Source organism: Daldinia vernicosa (genome assembly GCF_022497035.1).
Source record: "Daldinia vernicosa strain CBS 139.73 unplaced genomic scaffold F5Y00scaffold_22, whole genome shotgun sequence".
In the NCBI taxonomy this organism is placed as follows: domain Eukaryota; kingdom Fungi; phylum Ascomycota; class Sordariomycetes; order Xylariales; family Hypoxylaceae; genus Daldinia; species Daldinia vernicosa.
The window spans coordinates 232,420-251,041 of record NW_025953938.1 but is presented as its reverse complement, the minus strand read 5'-3'; the positions used below and the strand labels follow the sequence as shown (position 1 = coordinate 251,041).

The 18,622-nt window shown below is 46.1% G+C and overlaps 4 protein-coding genes across 4 annotated transcripts; 1 reads left to right on the top strand and 3 right to left on the bottom strand.

The window, feature by feature from the left end:
• Positions 1-3,351: 3,351 nt before the first annotated feature.
• On the bottom strand, positions 3,352-6,100 carry F5Y00DRAFT_73338 (WD40 repeat-like protein). Its single transcript, XM_048014078.1, has one exon. The coding sequence runs from the start codon at positions 5,805-5,807 to the stop codon at positions 3,612-3,614; it is 2,196 nt and encodes a 731-aa protein (XP_047864998.1). The 5' UTR covers positions 5,808-6,100; the 3' UTR covers positions 3,352-3,611.
• Positions 6,101-6,472: 372 nt separating this feature from the next.
• F5Y00DRAFT_73336 (AdoMet-dependent rRNA methyltransferase spb-1) lies at positions 6,473-9,341 on the top strand. The gene is made up of 3 exons (XM_048014077.1): positions 6,473-6,762; positions 6,818-8,597; positions 8,658-9,341. Exons 1-3 carry the CDS (start codon positions 6,595-6,597, stop codon positions 9,209-9,211), a joined length of 2,502 nt encoding a protein of 833 aa, XP_047864997.1. The 5' UTR covers positions 6,473-6,594; the 3' UTR covers positions 9,212-9,341.
• Position 9,342: 1 nt separating this feature from the next.
• F5Y00DRAFT_73333 (Ebp2-domain-containing protein) lies at positions 9,343-11,007 on the bottom strand. The gene is made up of 2 exons (XM_048014076.1): positions 9,998-11,007; positions 9,343-9,936 (listed from the first exon to the last, which is right to left on the bottom strand). Exons 1-2 carry the CDS (start codon positions 10,938-10,940, stop codon positions 9,608-9,610), a joined length of 1,272 nt encoding a protein of 423 aa, XP_047864996.1. The 5' UTR covers positions 10,941-11,007; the 3' UTR covers positions 9,343-9,607.
• A 5,727-nt stretch (positions 11,008-16,734) lies between these two features.
• Positions 16,735-17,395, bottom strand: F5Y00DRAFT_261878 (uncharacterized protein; the record flags this gene model as incomplete). Its single annotated transcript, XM_048011288.1, has 2 exons — positions 16,735-17,063; positions 17,131-17,395. The coding sequence occupies 2 exons, from the start codon at positions 17,393-17,395 to the stop codon at positions 16,735-16,737; spliced, it is 594 nt and encodes a 197-aa protein (XP_047864995.1).
• Between the last annotated feature and the right edge of the window lie 1,227 nt (positions 17,396-18,622).

The window sequence follows — 18,622 nt, the reverse complement described above, 5'->3', positions numbered from 1 at the left end:
CTGGGAAAGCAAGTTGGCCGCTTTTCGTGATCCCGAGGAACCAAGTTGAGAGTGGTGGCGGTGTGAGGTCAACGAAGGCCTCCTCGATTGGCGAGTTTCCAGGCTTTTGGGACGGATGTGGAGTTTTGGTCCGGCTACGAGACTGGTCTGGTATAGGTATTGTAATGTCGAATACCTAATGTCGAAAGGGGAAAAAAAAAACTCTTGGCCCCCGCGAACTTCTTTTTCTAGGCGGCTCTAGAAGTCGACATTAGCGTTGGGCGACGACGATGATGATGCACGAGCCTCGAGCTTCTCTCTGCTGCTGCTGCTTAATAGGAGGCACGCGGCACATGTAAATAATATCTTATTTGCTTGTGCTTATGCATGTATCTGCATATGTAGGTAGGTAGGAATAGGTATACGTCCTGACTAAAGATCCGTGCGGGAACAGAATAGTAGGTAATAATAAAAATAACTAATTATTCAGGAGAACTGCAGGATGAACGAATGTTCTTTGCAGGAACGGACCGAACTTCTGAATGTTGTCTCTCCGTACGGTTGCATATACACGCGTCCGCGTCGAATCGTTATGTATAAGCGCTCGCCTTCTGGATGCGACGCTGGACTGGGGAAGCGCGAGGCCAAGGGGGAGGTTCGAGAGAAAGGAGATAAAAGAAGATATTATGTCAAGAAGCCATATCCAAATAACCACGAGCCCTTCTTGTGTAGTACTGGTTACCGGGTGCAGACAGCTTAGTTTCCGATCTCTAAATAAGAGAACGTGCTGTGGGTGACAAGCGAATGGGAGGCCGTTTATCGTGCAGCAGCTTTGATGCAAGATGAGTTGTCCACTTTGCCGGGGGACTTTGCTATGTAGTATGTAGAATGTAGAGCCTAGGTAGAGGAGCCTAACAAAAGCTTAGAGCTGTGGTCAACAACAAAGACCGGACGGGAGGTCTAATTTTGAATCCAACAAGCTTCCCAGGATTCGGGTCCGAGACGGAGTTTCGAGTCTTGGACGCTGTGGAACTGGGAAGTATATAATATGATAACTAATTAGGCTCTTGAGGAGTTATGATATTATTATTATTAGTCTGCTCTATCGAGTGGTTTCGATAGACGATAGAGTTAATTTTGAGGGAAAAAAAGAAAGAAAGTAATTAAAAGTTCGGCTTGACGATCCTAGAAATTACATACATAACATGCTTTTTTCCTTTTGGACTTTTTGGACTTTTTGGACTTTTATGACGGGTCCAGCCGCCACGCGCGCAAACACGTCCCAAAGAGTGATATTTTCCAGGAACGACAGGGTTCAGGGGACTTATTATCAACGTCTTTATCTCCAGCCTCTCCCATCCCAGACTTTTTTTTATTTTTATTTTTTAAGTCTGGTCACTTGAGTCAGCTTTAACGACGATGGTTATTACGATATCAAGCCTATTGAATAAGTGGCTTCGTCATCGAGACAATAGTCTATATATATGACGGTTTCATTTCTCGACTTTCGAGTCTACGGCCTTTGGTGCTTTCTTTATAACTACCTATTCGAGTTTTAAGGCATGGGTGAAACCTCGTACCCCCGTATTAACATGGAAGCTCTTAGGTTTCGTTACATACTACCTCGGCTCTCTACATCATCATTCGAGTTATTTTTCAACGTGTTCTCGTACTCATACCTCTTACCTACCAAGACGATATTCTTGTGCTAGCGTCCGTCCCGTAGCTACGGGTTTTTTAGTCTACGGGCTAATGCCGCGATACACTGTCTAAGACACCTTGAAGCACCCTCATGTGGCATAACCCGTGGGGCGCAAAGTCAGAGAGTTGGTTTAGCTTGAGGCCAAGCAACGGAGAAACTATACGATTTCGTCTCGTAGCCCACGGCTAGCGACGACTGTGCTACGGGAACACGCTCGGGTTATCCATGTGGTGTATGGTGTATTCTCAAGATACAGCCAGCTGGGAGGTGTATCGAATTCTACTCTTCTCGCCCAAGCACGACAAATATTCATCGGTTCAAAACCGTAGATAGCGCTGATACGCGCGCGTCGCATTACCACAGTTTGCTGTGTCGCGGATGCTGACAGGGGAGCCTGGCTGGGGGAAAGCCATTGACCAATAGCCAACAAGGAGAATCAGATCCCGATCCCCCAACCACCCGATTTTCTTATTCGGCGTAGGCTGTAGGTAGCTAATAAGTAACGCGTTGCTATTAATAATGGCGAGCTAGTCTTCTCGATTTACGCATACCTACACTTAGACGATCCATCCGCATGAAAGTGCTAACGTAGGTAGAGAACCATCGTTAGATGACCTCACAAGTCGCTATAAGACAAGAAGGTAAGAATAAGAGAGCAGAGAAATAGCGTTGTTGGTTTGCTCCGCTCCGGGTCTTCGAATATGCGGCCTATCGAGTTATCCGTCCACTCAGCGGCGCCCGTCAATCTATTTTCCAGGCTACGGAACCTGCGGCCATCGTCACAATCCTGACTACGTAGATGCGGGAAGCTCCACAGCGACTGTCGACACGCGCAACAAACGGGCTGTAGGAACTGGCGGTGAGAAATAATGCTACAACGCGTTTTCTTCTCTCTTCTTCTTCTTCATCCCTTCTCCCATGCAAGTGCTGCAGTAGGATCGTTCAGCAGCAGTTGGTAGCCGGTTCTGGAACTTTGCTGCCTTTGGTAATAATGATGATGATGGTGGTGGTGTGATCTCCCTGGGAGAGGAGGATCGGGTAAGCTTAGCTACATATTATTGGGATTCAAAAGACAAAACATACATATAGGGGGACTTGCCAAGTTGTTTCAGTATGTCTACCCGGCAGTTCGTCAGCTGCATGCGTATAATCAGCGCCGTTCTGATTCGATAGCTGCATGTCGCAGCAGCATATAATCTGTTTGCATGCAGCCCTACAGGTAGGAGGTAGTTACAAGTAGCAAGCTAAGGGCCTGATTGGATCGAATAAAATGCCCATGATTGACCGAATTTTATTAATCTGGCCTGTGATTTGTTCATCTTATATGAGATTGTATCGTAGTTCAATGTATAATGGAGTATTGCTTGCTTGTATTTCCATCTATAACATGGGCGTAGGTAGGCTGATTGGGGAATGCTTTAATGCAATATGTTAACACTCGAACCGCCTTGTAAAGGGGGCATACTCGGGCTCTGGGCTTGCATTTACTTGAATAATTACCTAAGGTGGACTTAAACTACTCTTCTCTAGCTACCTACCTATGCAGCATAGCACTTGACGATTATTTGACTACTCCAAGATTAACTTCTGCTCTGGAAAGGTGGCTCGTCCTCGTTTTAATTTATTTATCTTGAGACACTGTCTGAGTAGACTCAAAGCACATAACATTCGTGACTTATACACTCCACGGGAAAATATACATTAAGACACAGACAAAACGTTGGTCAGAAAGCCACAACACACCAAACACAGAATCATAAAAGCTGGCTCCTCAAGTACGGTAAAGACTCATTAAATCTGAACTCATGCGCAGAAGGGAGCTTATTTGCCAAGCTCTAAAGCAAATATAGGGGTATAATCCAGAGCCTGCAATGCTCAATGCTGAATACTAGTTCCAACCCGACGCCATGCTGTAACCTTAACCTTTCCTTTACTCCTCATCGTCATCGAGCTGATCCCAGTCGTCCCCAACATCCGCCCAACCGCATCCCCAACGTCGACCACCCGTCTCGCCACCTGTCCTCAGATCCGCCGCCTCTTCTCTCCCTTCGCTCCAGCACCGAATCAAGTAGTCGTCGCCCACCGTCACGAGTTTACCCTCGCTCGTCCAAGTCAACGCGCCAACCTCGCTTTCGTGTCCTCGAACGAGCGGCGCCCCCATTCGAACGATAGGTATATCATCGTTGAGTCTGGCCGAGAGGTTGGCGGTACTATTGGTCCGAAAAAGCGACCTGCGCACCGTATTCGAGTCCGTAGATGAGAAGCTTGAGTTCGACACCGTCTGTTTCTGGGAGACACCTATCGTAGAATCTTCTAGACTTAGAGAGCCCATTGCACCAAGAAGGTCATCCCTGAAATATCGTTCCTGTGTAGGGAACAACATAGCGCAAGAGTCGCTGCTCCCCACGGCTAACAGTTCACTCTTGCCGTCACGGGCTGGCCTGACGGCGGCTTTGACGTAAAAACTAGTTGCATGAAACGACGGGTGTCGGAACCCGTACAACGGCCCTAGGCCTTGGTGAGGTACCGCATTGTGTCTTCGTCGGGGTGCCTCGCCGTTCCGCGTAGAGAGTTCCGGAGCGTGTCCTAGTATAAGATGGGCGGTTGAATAAGCATACACAGTATTGTCCTTGCACACCGCATATAGTCGAGAGGCGTCGGTATTGAGTGTTAGAGATGAAATTCCAAAGGGTCTCCAATGCTGATGCGAAGAGGGTGGAGTGGTCACAGATAATGGAGAGGGAACCTTCTGGCGAGACGAGTGTATAGCGCGGATATCCCAAAGTTTGATAGAAGCGTCCGCCTCACATGCAGTAAGTAGCAAGTGCTCTTGTCCCGTGGGCAAAAATTGGAGTGCTGTAACAGATACATCACCAACTCGGTTTGGTAGCTCACGATGCGACGGTATATCCCCAGGTCCAAGGTTTGACGCCTGCTGAGCTTGACGTGACGTGCGTACATGAGCGTGATAAAGACTATTGATAGCACAGCCTTGTTTGGGTGCTGGGCGCCGGTATCGTAAAGCGACCTCACGTTCTTCGGGTGCTAAGATGTCCTGCATTGGTTTCCCTGAGCAACGAAGATCCCATATTTGAACACTTCCGTCACGGGAAGATGTTGCGAGGACACTGCCATTGGATTTGCCCGGTTGGAAACGAACTTGCTTCAGAGAGGCGGTATGATGTTGAAGAATCGCAATTGGAGTTTGTGTCATCATATCTATAACTCTTCCGGTTTGATCGCCAGATGCAGTAGCCAGACGGTAGTCGTCATCTGAGAAAGACAAGTCGATAATAGCATTGGTGTGGGCTTGGAAACATAGATGAATCTTGCGGAATGGTTCAGACGAATCACCAGACGACTCCAGTAGACGGACTCGACCTTCCTCATCTCCTATTGCCGTCAAGCTGTTCTTGTGACAGGCGGCAGCGCAAAATGGTATGCATCGGCCTTGGCCGTCGTGACTATTACAGGAATGAACATCATCGGGCTTGCTGTAAAAGTCGGCAGCATCTATTCTCCAGTCCGAGGCCGGGCATGACATGAAAGAGCGTCCAGCCTGAGGCATTCCCCCCAGTTGTCTTTGTGCAAGTTGACCGGCAAAGCCGCGACTTGTCAAAGGTACGAGCCGTCTTATTGGCATTGGCCATGATGGGAGTTCATCCTCGCTAGCATCATTATCCAAATCAATATCCTCCCGACTGGAACGAATAGATCTAATTGGGCTGAGTAGGGCTGGCCTGGTATCCGGTGACGCTTCGAATCCAACATGGCTTGGCTGGCAGATTAAAGGGGGTCGGCATGGCGAAGAATCGGGAGTATGGTTGAATTTCCGTCTTTTGGGCGTTGGAACATCCTCGGCATCGACATTCTCATCTCGAATATGTTCATCTGAATAAGGTCTTAATGGACTAGAGGGAGCAGGCGTCTGATAACGATTGTTCAACTCAGGGGCGGCGAGATCCTTTAGAGCCTTTCTTGCCGGGCTGATACGCGTAGGTACTCGAGAGCGAGGAGTAAAGAACCGTCGGAACTTTCTGGGAGTGATAGATGGGTTTCTTCTCTCCTTACCATTCATGACCCTGGGCGGCGAGGAGAGCCTTGAATTTGATGCATCGTCGGCCATTCTAGCTTCTGCTTCTTCTTCTTCTACTTCTGCTAGGTCCACAACTTGCCTCCACAAGAAGGACAGATGCCACCAATGCCCTCGGACCCTTGGAACCAGATATCTAACCTAGTATCAAGAGGATAGATGGGGACAATTTGACATAATAGAGAAGAAAGTAACTAAGTTAAGCTTCGATTGACTTGGAGACGGTAACAAATTGAATAGTAATGGTGGGGAATAATAAGATGGTAGGTAAGGATTCTGGCCGGTTCGGAGGTAAGAAGTTTGATCAAGTATCCATAGACACGCCCGCGAAAAGACGCGCCAACACGAAAAACCACTTACACGACCCAAAAAGGGAATGACGTTTTTAGAGACCAGGGTCTAAACGCGTGGGTCTTAGTATTGGTACTGTGTTTACGCTTAAAATTGAGATGGTTGTGGCGGGTGCTAGGACAGTCTATTACCTAAAACCGTAACCGACAGCCCTTAAACAGCCAATAAACGCCATTTCCATTTGCTTTATGCATCTAGTACAGTATGAGACTAAAACTTCACACGAATACATATGTACCTAAGGTACCTAGTCACTGGTCAATGCGCCACCGATAAAATAAATCTGCCAAGAGTTTTTATCGTTTATCGACGTTCTGATCCACCGATAAGCTTATCAAAGAAATAATTCCTCGAAAATTTCCAAAGATTGATGCGGGATACATGAACTGATTGCGCCAGTAACAATCATTCACAGTCCATCCATCATAAGCCGTGTTCATTTGGCCAATTCGGGGCTGCTTGAAACAACATGGCGATTCAGAAGAAACACGGAAAAGGGCGTCTCGATAAGTGGTATAAATTAGCCAAGGAGAAGGGATACAGAGCTCGAGCTGCTTTCAAGTTAATCCAACTGAACAAAAAATATGGTTTCCTTGAGAAGAGTAAGGTCCTTTTGGATCTTTGCGCTGCTCCTGGAGTACGTTATATCCCTATATAAGATGAGGAAATTATCAATTAACTGTGTGTTATAGTCATGGTGCCAAGTAGCAGCAGAGGCTATGCCTGCGAACAGTCTTATTGTTGGAGTCGATCTCTCCCCGATCAAACCTATTCCAAAGGTCATAACCTTCCAGAGCGATATTACTACCGAAAAATGCCGTGCGACAATCCGACAACACTTGAAGACGTGGAAAGCCGATACCGTACTTCACGATGGTGCTCCCAACGTCGGTACCGCTTGGGTCCAGGACTCCTTCAACCAGGCAGAGCTTGTTCTACAGTCTATGAAGTTGGCAACGGAGTTTCTTATTGAGGGTGGTACATTCGTCACCAAGGTTTTTAGATCGAAAGAGTACAACAAACTCCTCTGGGTCTTTAATCAACTATTTACCAAAGTCGAGTCGACAAAACCCCCGTCTTCGAGAAACGTCTCCGCTGAAATCTTCGTCGTATGTCGTGGCTTCAAGGCTCCTAAGCATCTCGATCCAAGGTTCCTCGACCCACGGGCAGTGTTTGCCGAATTGGCAGAGCAGGCCCCGAATAATGAGGCCAAGGTCTTTAAGCCTGAGGTGAAGAAGCGGAAGAGAGGAGGTTATGAAGAGGGCGACTATACCCAGTTCAAGGAAATTCCCGCAAGCCAGTTTATTGAGACTGTTGATCCTATAGCGATACTTGGTAGCTATAATAAGCTCTCCTTCGAGCAACCACGCAACGGTGATGTGGCGCTTGCGGCGTTGGACAAGATGCCAGACACTACAGAAGAAATTAGAATATGTTGCGCAGACTTGAAGGTTTTAGGCCGGAGAGAGTTCAAGATTCTACTTAAGTGGAGATTAAAAGCCCGCGAGGCTTTCGGTCTACCAACTAAGAAGACCTCGAAACCTGCTGAGCCCGAGGAGGAAGTTGCGGAAGTCGAACCTATGGACGAGGAATTGAAGATCCAGGAGGAGTTGCAGGCATTGAAAGACAAGGACAGCTCCAAAAAGAAGCGCGAACGGCGGAAAGAGAATGAGAAGAAGCAAAAGGAGATTATACGGATGCAATTGCATATGGTTGCCCCTATGGATATCGGTATGGAACAAGCTGGTCCCGCTGGTCCCGATTCTATGTTTGCTCTTAAGCCCATCGATAAACACGGGGCTGTCAATAAAATCGCAAAGGGAAAAATGGCCGTCCTTAGTGAGTCAGAGGCTAGAAAAGACAGAGATAGTGGTATTGGATCTTCAGGCGAAACGGATGACGAAGAGGATGAAGAAGAAGACCGTCTGGAACGCGAACTTGATAGCATGTACGATCAATACAGAGAACGGAAAGCAGAGTCAGACGCGAAATACCGGGCGAAAAAGGCTAGGCAGGAGCACGACGATGACGAATGGGAAGGAGTATCAGCCGACGAACAACAGTCTAGCGACGATGGCGAGCTGGATGAGGACAGCAGTGACGATTCCGACGATGACGACTCGGAGCCCTCAAAACCGCTCCTTACTGATTTAGATAACCAGCCAGCAGCGGGATCCAATGGGCTATCAAAACGAGCCGCAAATTTCTTTAGTCAAGATATCTTCAAAGATATACCGGGTATCCTTGATGATGAAATGGACATAGACGAGGACGAGTCCTCCAAAGTTCAGAAACCAGTAACTATAACAAAGGAGAAGACGAAGGCCAAAAAGGAAAAGTCAAAGAAAGCTAAGGCTGAGGTACCCTCCGAATCTGAGGATGATCAGGATGGGTTTGAAGTTGTCAAACAAGACCAAGATCTGGAGGAACGCTGGGAAGACGAAGATAAACGGCGAGCCGATGGGACACTGGGTAAGAAAGATATATCTATCCTCTATACCCCGCAACATTATATTCTAACAAGTATAATAGATATCGACATCATCACTGCCGAAGCTATGACGCTCGCGCATCAACTCGCCACAGGCCAAAAGACCAACTACGACGTAATAGACGACGGCTTTAATAAGCGCGCATTCCGTGATCGCGACGGACTGCCTGACTGGTTTGTAGACGACGAGGGCAAACATGACAGGCCACAAAAGCCCATCACAAAGGCCGCAGCAGCTGCCATCAAAGAGAAGATGCGTGCACTAAACGCGCGACCCATCAAGAAGGTCCGCGAGGCCAAGGCGCGCAAGAAGTTCAAGGCGGCGCAGCGCCTCGAGAAGATCAAGAAGAAGTCGGATCTGCTAGCTAGCGAGGAGGGTATGACGGAGAAGGAGAAGGCCGATAGCATCTCCAAGCTGCTGGCCAAGGCTGCCAAGAAGAAGCCTAACAGGCAGCCTGCTAAGCTGGTCGTTGCTAGGGGTCTGAATAGGGGTATCAAGGGCCGGCCTAAGGGCGTTAAGGGCAGGTATAAGATTGTGGATGCTAGGATGAAGAAGGAACTTAGGGCGCAGAAGAGGATTTCCAAGCGCAAGTAGATATGTTGATATAATGTAAGACCTGCGAGGACTCGTATATATTGAAAAGAGCATCGGTTTGTGGACTACTAGTTGTAACACTGGATTTTGCATATGGTATAAACGCACTTGGGCTTATTATTCCGTATAGGAGAAAATGCCCTGAAGCGGTGTATTATGCATATTCATACAGTCAATCAAGTAGGTAAATGACAACATCTTCAATGCAGATCAAGACGAATTCTCGTTCCTTTTCCCCGGACATAACTCCTTGATTTGTGAGGCTACTTTGGTATCTCTACGACAATTATGCTTTTATCCCAAGTCCGAAGAATCTGACTGCTTTACGAACTTCTTCTTTCTTGCAACAAACAACTCAACCCCTCCCTCCTATTCCTGTCATCATACACCACCTAGCTACCGCTTACCGGCACCCGCGTTCCTCCGATTCTTGCCTAGACGCGGCTTAACCGGCTTTCCACCCCTCGCGCCACCGGCCTTCATCTTGCGGGCGTTGAAGGAGCTCAGATCGCCGGAGCTGACGGCGTCGCCCGACTTGGCGTGGCGCTTCTTGCCGCCGAAACCGTACTTCTCGTTCTTCTTCTGGCGCTTGGGACCGGCGCGCTCGCCGTCCTTGCCCCGCGAGAAGGCACGCTGGGCATTGTGCTTGCTTATCTCGTTGTCGACGCCGACGTCGAAGAGATCTGCCTCGGTGGTGCCGAGGTCGCCGGAGGATTCTTGGCGTTCTGGGAGAGGTCGTTAGTATAGTGAAACATACCATAGTGTAGTAATGATGGGTGTACTCACTCCTCTTGAGTGTCTTGATCTTCTCAAGCGTCTCGCGCTTTTCCTTCTGTCGTTCCTGGAGCTTAGCGACTTGGACCTGCTTGCCGAACTTCTTGAGGTCGCGCTGCTTGCGGGCCTCGGCGGAGGCCTTCTTGGCGCTCGCTTCCTCGACTAGCTTCGCCTTCACCTTCTCCATGTGCCCGTCGTCCTTGACCATCTCGGCGAAGTAGTCGGTTGGTCGCGAGAACGGGACTCCTTCGGCCTTGAGTAGTGCGCGCGCGCGCTTGGCGGCGTCAAGGCTTTGCGCGTAGAAGGCGAGCTCGCGCTTCAGGTCATCCTGGATGTCCTCGATGCTGCTGGCGGTGGGCTCAGCGCTTACTATGCTCTGATGCGTTGCGAAGGGGACTGATTTATCGGTGGGTATGGATATACGGCTTAGAGAGGCGAGGAGCGCGGAGGTGTTGTTGATGGTGAGGCGTGAGTGTGGGACTAGGTCTTCCTTCTCGTCGTCAGGTAGATCTTCTAGATCGGACATTGGTATGTCCTCGTCGTCTTCCTCCTCCTCATCTTCTTCTTCATCTTCTTCGTCGGCATTTTTCTTTCCATTTGCCTTGGCGTTCTTCGCTTTTAATATAGATTTTCGGGGTCGCTCTATCTTCTCCTCGAGATCTATCGACGAGTCGGAGCTATCGCTTTCATCTAAGGCCGCAAGGTCGATATTTTCGTCCTCTTCATCATCTTCTTCGGCCTCGTCATCTACGAGTCCCGCGCCACCTTCAACCTCGTCCTCATCTTCATTAACACCTTCCCAGTCGCTATCGTCTTCATCAGCAGCCCCACCATTCTTATGTTCTCTCTCCTGCCTCTTCTTGACTCTTTCCTTATGTTTCTTCTTCTCCTTCAATTTCTTGAAGTCAATTCCCTTCTCTGCCGCAAGGGCAACTTTCAACTTGCTCTTACCCATGGTTGTGGTTTCAATTGGGAGTTGTTGTATTTGGTTGGTCGATTGCTGATTGCGATTGAACGTGAACTTTTCCGACTGATAACTTTAATCTTCAGAACTTTTTTTTTCTGCCGATAAGCTAGGAAGCTGTGGCTGACCTAGGCAGTGGCTGATGTAGGCGGTGTGGAGAGTTGCAGACAGTGACCCGTAATTTAAAATGGGACCAATTCACTTTACTTCAACCTTGAGGCTCAACTCAAAAGTCGACGTCACCTACAACCCTATGAACTTACACTAATGGTTTTATTCAATATAAGAGGGTTCTGTGAAGGGGATATTCCTAGCTACCTAGGTACCTACCTGATATACAACGAATTCAACATCTATAGCATCACAAGCATCACAACATCATGAGGGGCGGTTTTATGGCATGAGGGTCTATTGATAGGAAACTAGCTCACATCATTATGTGTGTATGATGTGGGAAACAATTTAGAACTAGCTTCGGTACAGAAGTGGATAGAAACGATATTAGAGTCATGCAATCTGGTTTGACTCAATGTTCCTCCTTTGGATGACAAGTAATCCATCCTGATTCATATCTTCGTACTGACTTCCCATCCTCAATTTGCCGTGGGAAAACAAAGGAAAACCTCAGATCTAGGAGAGGCTGTTGCCTGGGGATAGCTGAAGAAAGCCAATCCACCTCCTAGTTCATCTAATATGTAAAATTAGCATGTATGTTATAGTTCTAGTGAAGGAAAGAGCTTACCTAGGTAGTGAAGCCTCTATTTCGTTGACTTCTTGGCCTTGGCCTTGCCCTTGCCCTTAGACTTCTTCTTCTCGAATTCCGAGTCAGAGTCGGAGTCGGAGTCGGAGTCGACGTCGTCAGAGTCGCTGTCGTACTTGGATTTCTTGCCTTTGCCTTTGCCCTTCTTCTTAGGCTTCTCATCCTCAGAATACTCAGAGTCTGGGTTAGGCCAGAAGAGGATCTCCGGAGTCGGTTCCTTGACTTTCCGGCCACGACGAGGCTTGTCGAACTCATCATCGGAGTAGACGGCGTCAGAGTCGCTGTCGTACTTGGATTTCTTGCCTTTGCCTTTCTTCTTAGGCTTCTCATCCTCAGAATACTCAGAGTCCGGGTTAGGCCAGAAGAGGATCTCGGGAGTTGGTCCCTGGCCGTGCTTCTGCTTCTTGCCGAGTCGCTGTGCTCCATCGTAGTCTTCAGAGTTTGGGTGCTTCAGTGACTTGGTCCGGCCATCTTGTATTGTTAGAAAATTTGTTAACTCGGGTACGGGAAACCATTGAGTATACATACCTCGGCGTCCTTTAGAAGGCGCAAAGACATCGTCATCTCGGAGGCTCTTGTCACGAGGCATGGTGACAGATGATTGAGTGTATCCTCGAATGATGGAAGATGAAGAATGTTGTTGTGGTTGCACAAGTGTTTCTTGTGCTTGTAGTCAAGGTTGAGTCTTGGTGGTGTTCAACTTTGATTGTGAGGCAAGTTATGTTGACTTGAGATGGAAGAGGAAAAGTAGAATTGAATTACAGACTGGGGGATGCCCGATGTTTATATAGAATTCTAGAGGCTTGCACGCACCACCTATCGGTATGTTCGTACCTACGTACCTACCTAGGTACGTACGAACCCAACACCTAGGTTGGTAGGTACCATGACATGTATACTACCTATTGCTATGGAAATGGAGAAGTTTGCTACGAGGTATCCAGCTCAAGGCGTGTGCATGGACCAAGCTAACTGCCGACTCGACGGTGGAATCGCATATCGAGGGGGGCAAACATAATGAATCAGGAGGCTTATTAGAAGTCTGTTAGACATAGTGGGTCAGACAGGTTGCTATGAGGTGGCAATGAGGTTTGTAAAGGGTTACGTACCTAAGTACTAGACTAGTATGTCACAAGTTTGCAAAGGTAGGTTGTTGGATGACTGTAAGGAAGGTTCGTACCTATGGTACTATCGTCAGTGATTATTATAAACAGTCAGTACTAACAGCTACCCGATTTGAACAACTCACGATTACGAACGTTTATACGTAGGTACCTAGGTACCTACTTCTGCAGAGTATTTCAGATACGTACCGTATTCGAAGGAATCATTTGGCTGACTATGGATAAGATGACTCGACCAGTGGGTACCTAGGAATGATGACTATCAATCATACGGGGATACTCAGAACTAAACAACTGTACGTTTGAGCTATAGTACTTGGGTACGTAAAATAAATTTTCACCTTGTAGATGTTAAGGTAATTAAGTAAGGAGCTCGCCAGCTCACTCAGTAGGGATAGATCTGTGACGAAGGAGGAGTAGGTGTTGTCATGAGTAATATAGAAAATAAATAGAAGCCCGAAATGCCCAAATTTAGCGATAGTCAATGTTTCTATTTAGTGTTTGACCCTTGCAGGAGTGTCATTATTTCCTATGTCCACGATATCGATAGGTTCAACACGTAATAATATACTGGACAACGATCACTCTGTATAGAGTCGGCTTGGATACCATCAATCCCTTACAATTCAGGAGATTAGAATGATATCTATCATGTACACTACATTGGCCATATCTCGGCACATCAGAGCGAGTTTAGTTTCTGTGGTTGGGTTTTTACAGGAGCTCGTTTAGGAGATAGTTTATAGAATATGAACCTTATAGTTATCGGTGATATCTGAATTTAAGATGAGAATGGTGTTAGAACGGAGCTTTCGGTAGTATATTTCTCAAGAAACTCAGACTTACATCTTTTTGAACCTGCGAAATATATACCTTGGGCTAATAGTCATATGCTGAACCAATGGTATATTTGTCTCAAGTTTCCCTACTGGTTTGCTGATGAAGGATTGCTTACCTAGGTAGACATAGTAATAAACATGCCAAAGGAAGAAATTTAACTGCAGTTTCTATACCTTGTACAACCCTACGTCCTGCTAAGCTTGGGAAGAATTGAATCTAAATACTTACAGTAAACACGAGTGAAAGTATTGAAATAGGAGCTACCTACGCCTATACCTAACTATACATTACTATATGTTAAAGAATAATCGTAGTACTCCGTTACATTATTTGAGACGTAATGTCTACAATCCGGTAACATTAATTTTGGAATCACGTAGACTCGTTCTTTCTTTAAAGTTCGTGTAATTAAGATTTTCTTATTGTGTAGCTTGTTTAAGAAATAATATGTTTACCACGTATTTAACTACCTACCTAGGTAGTCATCTGTTTGTAGAAGGAATATTTTGAAGTTAGCATAGAACAAAAACTTGGTTGGATGTTTCCTATTACTTCAAACTGATTTTCGGATATGTTATTATAGCAATCGCAATAGGAAGGCTCATAGCAAGAACAAGCCGGTTATTTGAGTTAGCAAATCGCCGTTGTTCTCCCTATTGCGATACACGGTCACGGAAATCTTCTATGGGAATCATGGCGACTTAGAGGAATGGTATTATTCATCATGGCAGTTCCTAGAACCCTAGAATCTCTGGCATTGAGATAACTACATACGAGAGAGCTCATAGAATGGCCATGATAACGGGATACTAGTAGTATCGTGTCCCGCAAATAGGGATTTCCGGAGTTGATCGTACATTTCATCCATAATGTTAGGTGTTAGGTAGAGTCGTCATATTTTGCAGTCCGAGAGAAAGAACGCTGCAAGCACTGGGAGTGTCCTCTTTTGCTCGCCAACTTCGGTATGCTTACAGCATACTGTCAGGGTATGGGCATCTAGGTCGGTTTCCATAATGACCTTCCAATAACGTCGAAGGCCAACTGGGTTGAATCTTTTACAGAATCTTATGACTTAACCGCTTTCCTGTGAAATCATGCGTAAGAATGGATTCCCGAATTATAATAGTATAACTACTCGTTTGTATTAATGCTAGTTTGTAGAATGATACTTTACAGCCATCTGTATTGGGTTATTAAGGACTCTGGCATTCGGATTGGCAGAATTGTTTATTTGTTTGAATGGCCCATCAGGGCTGTATAGCGAACTGCAGTTCATAGTAATTTACTTATTAAGTTGTGGTGTACCTTATAATGATAATGAATACCTTTTGGATGTCCTATTGTCCACTGTGATCTCCTCCCTTCGCCAATTCCCAACCATACTGTTCCATACCTGCCCACGATCCCACCGGTCTTGCGAATCTCAAACGATGAAAGCCTCAGCTAACTCCTGAGGTGAACCTTTAACCGTCCATTTACAATCCATCCACGTGCAAGCCGCCCACGTGAACACGGCCCTCTGAAATCCGGCCCACGCGCAACGGTAATGGCTGTTGGTAGGTGGATTAATATGTGGGTTTGCAAGTGTAACTATGGTGTCAACTAGGCATAGCAGGCAGCCATGGTGATTAAGTGTTGACACAGTTATATATTTGCAAATATATTATTGACCATCCTCGGAAACGGTGTGGACGGCGTCGACGCTGCCCAGGGGTGCATTGAAATCAGGGGTTGTTATCTAGTAGTCTCCTGGAAGTAAATAAATTGTCAGCTGCGAATCTATACATAGTAACGGTATAGCAACTTGTTCGGGCTAGGATACATACCTTGATCCATGTTAGGGAATAATATAAAGATAATAATGGGTTGCAAAAATAGTTGCAATAATGATAAGTAGGATTTTCTGGTTGAATAGAGTAAGGATAATTTTAAGGGTGGAAGGGAGACCGAAATCAACTGGCTGAAATAAAGCTTTTAAAGCGCGTCTTAATGTGTAGAAATCAAAATCTAGACCCGTCTCAAGGACGTGGACGACGTTGGATGTTGGCTTGAATGTCGTCGTACGCCATGCAAAGTTTCCTCCACAACTGGCTATCCTGAGCAGGTCGCGTAAAGAATGTACCACACCCAGTTATTAATATCATCTGTTAATGTGAATTAGATTATGATGTATTGTTTCCACTAGGTTTAGTACTTACTGTTTACTCCCTTGGTTGTGCTGTCCGTTGCAGGGGTCGCCCCTGACGTGGGGCTATAAAGAGGACAAGGGCTATCGGGTTGAGAGTAAGCAGTTATGAGAGACTCCTAATGGAGACCGAAGTTAATGGTGTAGGTTTCTTTGCTGATTGTGGTGTATTTAGGATATGTTTAGTTGTTGGTGTAGTGCAACCTTAAGTGTTCACATGCTGCTGTTGCGTGCTTTAACTGGTTGAAGGTGATTTAGGATTTAGTAGAGGATATGTTAATGTGTTATGTTAATGTTGGTTATGTGGTGAAGAAACAAAAAAGAAACCGAGAAGATAGAAATGTGAAAAAGGATCAGGAGGGCCGGATATTTATACCAGAGTAGGGTCGAGGTTTAATGCACATTCAAAGGCAGGAACGGCCTTCCGCGGTGCACGCGCCAACAAGACTCGAAATATTGCCCCAGTAACAGACACATTTTATACTGTGAACAGGTACTTAGGGCAGTTACGACAAGGCAGTTACGGCAAGGCAATTGCGCCAAGGTAGTTTGCAACTTTCCGAGGAAGGTACACGTATTATGATACATGTCCCCAGCCCTCTTACCTTCCCCTGTGGACTAAAAAGATCTACTACAGCAACTTCCTTTAGGTAAGAATTAGGTAACTTCCCATTAATGAAACATTTTAAATTGCAATAAGTCTCTGGTAGTTGAGTGAGATCGCAATTATCACGAGATGGTACCAAATTGACTCATTACGGCATCTTTGGTGTGAATATCTCTTTATACCGTAGCTCTGTCAACAATCTATAGAGCTATTCCTAATACCTATTCACCCATCCATTAGGCTCTAAGACACTCTAGGAACCTTTCTTCTTACTCATCCCGTCGGCTTTTATCAGTAACTCGAGCCATTAAGTGATCCATTGCTTTTGAACTGCTGATGTGAGGCTTTCGAGTAGGCTTCTGGCGCTTCTGTGCGGGTCCCTTCTGGTTCTTGCGTCGTTTTTTAGGTTGATCCTCCCCATCAGAATCCGTTTCCTCATACAGTAGGCCCTCATCCGAAATGTCGAAGGTTTCTTCTTCAGCCTCCTCTGTTCCGTTACGCAACTTTGTGCGGAGAATATGTGCACCGTAGTCTCCACTACCTCGCGGACGATCTTCCAAAGCAAAGAACTCCTCGTCAGTCGGACCGAACTTCCAGGCTGAGAGACAGGATATTAGTAATTGGCTAGTTTGCATAAATATTAATGTATGATATCGAAGACTTACGTTGGCGGGTTTGTCTCATGGTAGAAGAATAGTCATCGTCGCTAGATTCCGAAAGAAAAGCCGACTGCTTCTTCTGCTTCTTTTGGGTAGAAGACTTCGACATACCCTCACCTCGGCCTTGCTGAGAAGAGGCGGTTGTTGACTTGAGATTTGTCTTTGTGTGGCTTTTTCCACCTTCGCGTAGGGTTGGGGTCTTCGCAACAGGCTTGTCGTCATCAAGGGAGATAGGGTTCTCTCGCGTCCCTTTCTTACGATGACCCGACATTTTGTTCGTTATTGTTGAGAGCAGGGCAGCACTTTGTCTTGTCGAAAGAGTAGTGATGAGGGGGTGTATACGAGTAGTTGATTTATTTGATAGTGAGACGATATCCCGAGTAAGGTAAGAACTCCAAGTGTGGGAGTTGAATTGCACAGATGAAAGTAGTAGAAAGATTGTTCTCTAATGGACTGTTCATTTGTGTTTGGGATGTAGAAAGGAAAGATAAAGAAGATGAAGAGGTGAGAGGCATCAGATACTTATATAGCATTGAGAGGGGCCAATGCACATAGATGATAGTGAAAATTACCCTAGGAGTCACTGGTACAACTGTAGGTACGAACATAATATGTACATAGGTACGATGAGGGTGCGTAAGGACCTAACCTAGTGATAATGATAACTGTTTTGTTTGCGTCCGGTGGGCCTGCTAGGACCACCTGCCCAAAGGTACGTTACTATGTAGTAACGTCCCTGAGTCAATCTGAATGGGCATTTTCGACGCGTTGGCCAAGGCGTGGATGGGAGTTTGATGGTGGTGACAAATGATAGCTAATATTTTCATGTACTATGTACGATCAGTCACATAGGAGGGAAAAGATCTGAGTGTATATAATAGTGTATCATCAAAGTTGCAAGCTTGAGCCATGGTATGTATACTGTATAGAGCACCCGACAAGGTAGGTAGATGCTTAGCTCATAGGGAAGTAGGTAATTCAGCGAGCTCACTGAGTAGGGCTAGATCTGTGATACATGTACCGGGCACCCAGGTACAGGTGGAGGAGGTGCTTCACCCCCCAAGCCACTACCCCTGAAACTGTGGGCTAGAGTATATTAAAGCGGTATGGCTATTTCCAAAAGGTCAATAAACTTGATATGCTACCAACGGTGGCTAGAATAAGCAGCTCATTACTGTGAATACTGTTTATTACAAAAATGCAACGAAATTTATCTGCTCTAGAATGAATGGAAATTCAAAAGGCATTTAAACTACGAAAGAGATCACCTAATATATACATCGTACCGAGCAAAGTTTGAAGACATGAAAGTGGGAAAACTGATTCCGGTGGTAAACGAGAAGTGTTCGATATATAGCAAATATCATGCTTGCTTTCCAATATGATGTTATTGATATTAGTTTTAATATCTAGAAACTTGGTTATTATATCTTTTAAGTTCCTAGTTATCTCAAACTTCAAACTGCTGAGAAGGTATCGTGCTAGGCTATTTCTATCT